Source organism: Triticum urartu, chromosome 6, assembly GCF_003073215.2.
Source record: "Triticum urartu cultivar G1812 chromosome 6, Tu2.1, whole genome shotgun sequence".
Taxonomy (NCBI): domain Eukaryota; kingdom Viridiplantae; phylum Streptophyta; class Magnoliopsida; order Poales; family Poaceae; genus Triticum; species Triticum urartu.
This window is the reverse complement of record NC_053027.1, coordinates 9,492,505-9,498,640: the sequence shown is the minus strand read 5'-3', so window position 1 is coordinate 9,498,640 and position 6,136 is coordinate 9,492,505. Positions and strand designations below refer to the sequence as shown.

General features: G+C 41.9%; 1 protein-coding gene across 1 annotated transcript; it reads right to left on the bottom strand.

Moving 5' to 3' along the window:
- Window positions 1-225: 225 nt before the first annotated feature.
- LOC125516351 (agamous-like MADS-box protein AGL80) lies at window positions 226-777 on the bottom strand. The gene has a single exon (XM_048681819.1). The coding sequence runs from the start codon at window positions 775-777 to the stop codon at window positions 226-228; it is 552 nt and encodes a 183-aa protein (XP_048537776.1).
- Between the last annotated feature and the right edge of the window lie 5,359 nt (window positions 778-6,136).

Sequence of the window (6,136 nt, the reverse complement as noted above, 5' to 3'; positions counted from 1 at the left end):
ATTGACGATATGTCATGTACACATCATATTTTTTGTAGGTAATCCATCCATCTTATTAGCCATTCCAAAACTAAATAAAAAAAGATGACACATGTAGCTGGTCATGCGCTACCTGTGGAATTCCTCTCCCTTCTTACATATTCATAGACGAGTATTGTGTCCATTGTAGATCTGGGTGCCGGGGTTCCCTTGGGACCTCGCCATGTCAAGCCATCCCTCCTGCTGCTATCGCAATGCCTGATACATCGGAGACCCCATGTCCATGCCGCCGGTGACATATGGCGCCTGGGCTTGGTAGACTGGCGGGTGCCCAGTTATTTTCGTGATGCGCTCCCTCAGGCTCTTAAGGATTAACTCTAACTTCCAGGCCATGGTTGTGAGCTCCTCGGTGTTTCGTGGGAGGTGTCCACTGACCATGGCCTTGTGCAAGAGAATCCTGGCCTCACGGTCCTCACGCTCGCACCTAATCTTCTCTACCTGATGTGGGAGTTGTATGAGGCGCCGGCTAAGAATGGTCTCCTGGTCCATCTTCTTCTTTAGCTGTGGCACCTCTGGCATGCTCTTGAACCGACTTAGGATAGCCATCGCCTCGGCATGGGATGGGAACACCTCTGGCACCATTGCGCCCTCACCATACACCAGCACGCAGGCCTTGGCGTTGCACAAGGTGGCCACCTCACCGGCCTTCTTCATCAGGTTCTTGGTACGCTTCTTCAAGGTATTGAGCCGCGTCAAGTCATTGCGGATATACCGGAGGGCCACCTTCTTGCGAGCCATTATCAGCTAAGGGGAAAATCTGCAAAGGAAGGAAAATTGCTAGTTTGGGTGAGTCAGAAGCAAGGAAGGTAGGGTGGATTTATAGTGGCGGGCTTGCTAGGATGAGGAAGCTGGAACCATGTCGATGGAGCATATGATAGATTTCGGGGCCAAACTTAATTGTGCCCAGCTGTAACTTTGGTATATATCAAAAACTTTTAGATTTACTTCCTAAGACCGCAGATTTCGTCAATCAATACGAAATTTCTCGTCAATCGCTGGAGAAAATATATGGAAGGTTTCTCTAAAGAGGCACATGCATCTTATTACTAGGACATCCCTATTTTACCAAAATGTATTGCCAAACTATTTTTGCAGTTTAATTCTATCCAAAATTGGATGTTTATTCAAAATATAGATCATCCCATCTACCACTGATTCCTTTGTATCTAAATTAAGAAAATATTTTTAGAGTAGATTCTGGTAGTCCTTGACTTGCATACTGCTACCTCTTGAGCTTGCGTTGATTTTTCCCTTGAAGAGGAAAGGGTGATGCCGCAAAGTAGAGTAAGTATTTTCCTCTGTTTTGAGAACCAAGGTATAAATCCAGTAGGAGACAACACAACAAGCCACCGAATACCTGCACAAACAAACACCAACTTGCACCCAACGCGACAAAGGGGTTGTCAATCACTTCACAGTTATTTGCAAAGTGAGATCTGATATAGATGGATCAACGGTAAAGTAATATTTTTGGTATTTTTGGTTCATGTATCGGAGAGTAAAAGATTGAAAGGAAGTAAATTGACTAAAATTATAGATCGGGAACTTATATGATGGAAAATAGACCTGGGGGCCATAGGTTTCACTATAGGCTTCTCTCAAGATAGAAATTATTACGGTGGGTGAAAAATTACTGCCGAGCAATTGATAGAAAAGCGCAAAGTTATGACGATATCGAAGGCAATGATCATGAATATATGCATCACGTCCGTGTCAAGTTGGCCTAAACGATTCTGCATCTACTACTATTATTCCACACATCGACCGACTCCTGCCAGCATCTAGAGTATTAAGTTCATTAGAACAGAGTAACGCGTGAAGTAATACGACATGATGTAGCGGGATTAACTCAAGGAATATGAGGAAAACCCCATCTTGTTATCCTCGATGGAAACAATATAATACATGCCTTGCTGCCCCTACTATCACTGGGAAAGGACACCGCAAGATTGAACCCAAAGCTAAGCACTTCTCCCATTGCAAGAAAAACCAATCTAGTTGGCCAAACCAAATCGATAGTTCGAAGAGACTTGCAAATATATCAAATCATGCATATAAGAATTCAGAGGAGATTCAAATAATATTCATAGATAAGTTGATCATAAATCCAAAATTAATCGGATCTTGGCAAAAACAACGCAAAAGAGTATTACTTCGAATATATCTCCAAGAACACCGAGGAGAACATGGTATTGAGAATCAAAGAGAGAGAAGAACCCATCTAGCTACTAACTATGGACCCGTAGGTCTGTGGTAAACTACCCATGCTTCATCGGAGGGGCAATGATGTTGATGTAGAAGCCCTCCGTGATCGAATCCCCCTCCGGCAGGATGCCAGAAAAGGACCCAAGATGGGATCTCATGGGTACAGAAGGTTGCGGCGGTGGAAAAGTGGTGTCGTGGCTCCCCTAGAAGTTTTCAATGTATTTGAGAATATATAGGGGGAAGATCTAGGTCAGGGGGTCAGTGAGGGGCCCACAAGGTCAGGGGGGCGCGCCCTACCCCTTGGGTGCGCTCTCCACCCTTGTGGCCGCCTCGTGGCTCTTTTGACTTGCACTCCAAGTCTCCTGGGTGTCTTCTGGTCCAAGAAAAATCATCGCGAAAGTTTTATTCCGTTTGGTATTCCATTTCCGTGGAACTCTAAAACAAGGAAAAATAAGAACTGGCACTGGGATCTAGGTTAATAGGCTAGTCGTAAAAATCATATAAAATAGCATATTAATGCATATAAAACATCCAAAACAGATAATATAATAGCATGGAACAATAAAAAATTATTACTTTGGAGACGAATCAAGCATACCCAAGCTTAATTACTGCTCGTCCTCGAGTAGGTAAATGATAAAAACAGAATTTTTGATGTGGAATGCTACCTAACATATTTACCCATGTAATTCTCTTTATTGTGGCGTGAATGTCCAGATCCATAAGATTTAAAACAAAAGTTTAATATTGACATAAAAACAATAATACTTCAAGCATACCAACAAAATAATTATGTCTTCTCAAAATAACATGGCCAAAGAAAGCTTATCCCTACAAAGTGATATAGTCTAGCTATGCTCCATCTTCATCATAACAAATATTCAAATCATGCACAACCGCGATGACAAGCCAAGCAATTGTTTCATACTTTTGATGTTCTCAAACCTGTTCAACTTTCACGCAATACATGAGCGTGAGCCATGGACATAGCACTATAGGTGGAATAGACAGTGGTTGTGGAGAAAAAGAAGAAGGAGATAGTCTCACATCAACTAGGCATATCAACGGGCTATGGAGATGCCAATTAATATATATCAATGTGAGTGGGTAGGGATTTCCATGCAACGGATGCACTAGATCTATAAGTTTATGAAAGCTCAAAAAAAGAAAACTAAGTGGGTGTGCATCCAACTTGCTTGCTTATGAAGACCTAGGGCATTTTGAGGAAGCCCATCGTTGGAATATACAACCCAAGCTCTATAATGAAAAATTCCCACTAGTATATGAAAGTGATATCATAGGAGACTCCCTATCATGAAGATCATGGTGCTACTTTGAAGCACAAATGTGGCAAAAAGGATAGTAACATTGTCTCTTCTCTCTTTTTCTCTCATTTTTTTATTTTTTGGGCCTTCTTATTTTTTTATTTGGACTTTCTCCCTTTTTTATTTCCTCACATGGGACAATGCTCTAATAGTGAAGATCATCACACTTTTATTTAGTTACAACTCGATACTAGAAAAAAATATGACTCTATGTGAATTCCTTTGGTGGTGTACCGGGATGTGCAATGAATCAAGAGCGACATGTATAAAAAATGATGAACGGTGGCTTTGCCACAAATACGATGTCAACTCCATGATCATGCAAAGCAATATGACAATGATGGGACGTGTCATAATAGACAGAATAGTAGAAAGTTGCATGGCAATATATCTCGGAATGGTTGTGGAAATGCCATAATAGGTAGGCATGGTGGCTGTTTTGAGGAAGGATATGTGGTGGTTGTATGGTACTAGCGAGAGTTGCGCGGTACTAGATAGGCTACCAATGACGGAAATGTGAGAGTGCGTATAATCCATGGACTCAACATTAGTCATAAAGAAATCACATACTTATTGCAAAAATCTACACTGGTAGAAAAAGGGCCTGTTGTCCCGGTTCATAAGCGCCTTTTGTCCTGGTTCATAAGGGCCTTTTGTCCCGGTTCCTGAACCGGGACTAATGGGTCGGTACTAATGCCCTGTCCCTTTAGTCCCGGTTCAATCCAGAACTAGGACTGATGGGCCTCCACGTGGCCTGTGCGCGGAGGCCTGGCAGGAGACCCTTTGGTCCCGGTTGGTGGCACCAACCGGGACCAATAGGCATCCACGCGTCAGCATTTCTGTGGCTGGGGTTTTTGTTTTTTTTTTGAAGGGGGGGGGTTTTTTTTTGGAAGGGGGGGGGGGGTTTGGGGGTTTTGGGGGCTAATTTAGTTGTTTCATATATTGTGTTAGCTAGCTATAATTAATAGAGAGAAGTGCCCTCTCTTATGTCCGTGCTTGGTCGACGCTATGTACTATACATACATATAGAGAGGACTAGACACGCTAGCTAGCTAGTAAGCAAACGAAGGAAACGGAAGATCGTCATGAACATATATGTATATAGAGGGAAGTGATATCGACCACCTCCTTCTCCAAGAGATTGGTCGAACAACAAGTTCTCGTATATCTATCCGACACTACCGGCTACATATATACAATAATTATCTCTTACAAATATAATCGTACGGACTCATGGTCCACATAGTATTCTCCGTCTTCAGCGATCACGTGGTCAAGAAAGAATGCCGCCAATTCCTCTTGAATTGCTCGCATGCGAGCTGGTGCTAGGAGTTCATCCCGCTTCCGAAATATCTAATTTGAAGAAGGGGGTCAATACATATATATATGAATGAATGAAACTCAACACAAATGATGGTAATAAAAAAATTGTGAATGTTGTTATTTACGTACTTCATATTGTTCGTTAGTGTAGCCCCGCTCACAGGTCGTGTGGCCGATGGACTCGCAAACGTAGTATCCACAGAAATCATTCCCTTGTTCCTGCCACAACCACTTTACAAGAAATAGAGGTCAATCAAACTGATAAGCAAGAATGCCAAATCAATAGGAGATGCGCGGAACATGCTACTATAGTACTTACTTTCGGGTGTCTAAATTGCAGCTTCTTCGGGAGCCCTGGAGCTTTTTTGGAGAATTTTTTCCAAACCCTGCCAGATAAAGAAAACAATTACTTGATATATCAGGAAATGAACAAAGTTGCTGATATGGTGGATAATGATCGATTGAACTTACTTCACGAGCATTTGAGTCATGTCCGCATAGTCCTGGGGATCTTTTCGTCTTGAGTCTAAGACGATTACTAGTCCCTGCTCAAGCTTAATCTCTAGGAGAATATAGTGGTAACTGCACACGCATGCATAACTCATCAATTACATTACTATAACCTTGACTAATATATAAGGGAAACCGAATACACACAAGACAGTAACACTCACTTGAAGTTGTAAGGAAAGAGTATTATATCTTTGTTTTCATTTATTACCAATGATCGTAGCAAGTTGGCCTCGGTATCTACGGCATGAAATTTAACCTCAGTTGCATCTATGAGATATGTGTTACTGAACCCAATATCACCGACTTGTCTTTTCTTCAATTCGGCGATCTTCAATCTGCATATAATATAGTGAGGATGATTATAAATACATGCAATGAAAGAGATGAGCTATATAGAGAGACTTAATGACAGAAGTAGTACTACTTACAGACAGTAGCAGGTGACCGTTGTTTTATCGAGGGCCAATTGATTGAAAAACTGAAAGAACTCCTCAAATGGAACAGGCAACAGTTCAATTCCAACGAGGTCATGCTCCTTTTTAACTTTCACATACAAAGTACTCCTCCCCCCAGAGTCTATATAGATTTTCAAGTACCAATCATTCAATCTTCGCATCATCGTTGATAGAGATCTTTCATCTTTGACGAGAGGCTTCCCGTACTCGTATCTTTGTATCTGCACCACCATGGGTTCATAATGTACATTGTCGGGAAGGTAATCGCCAAGATTG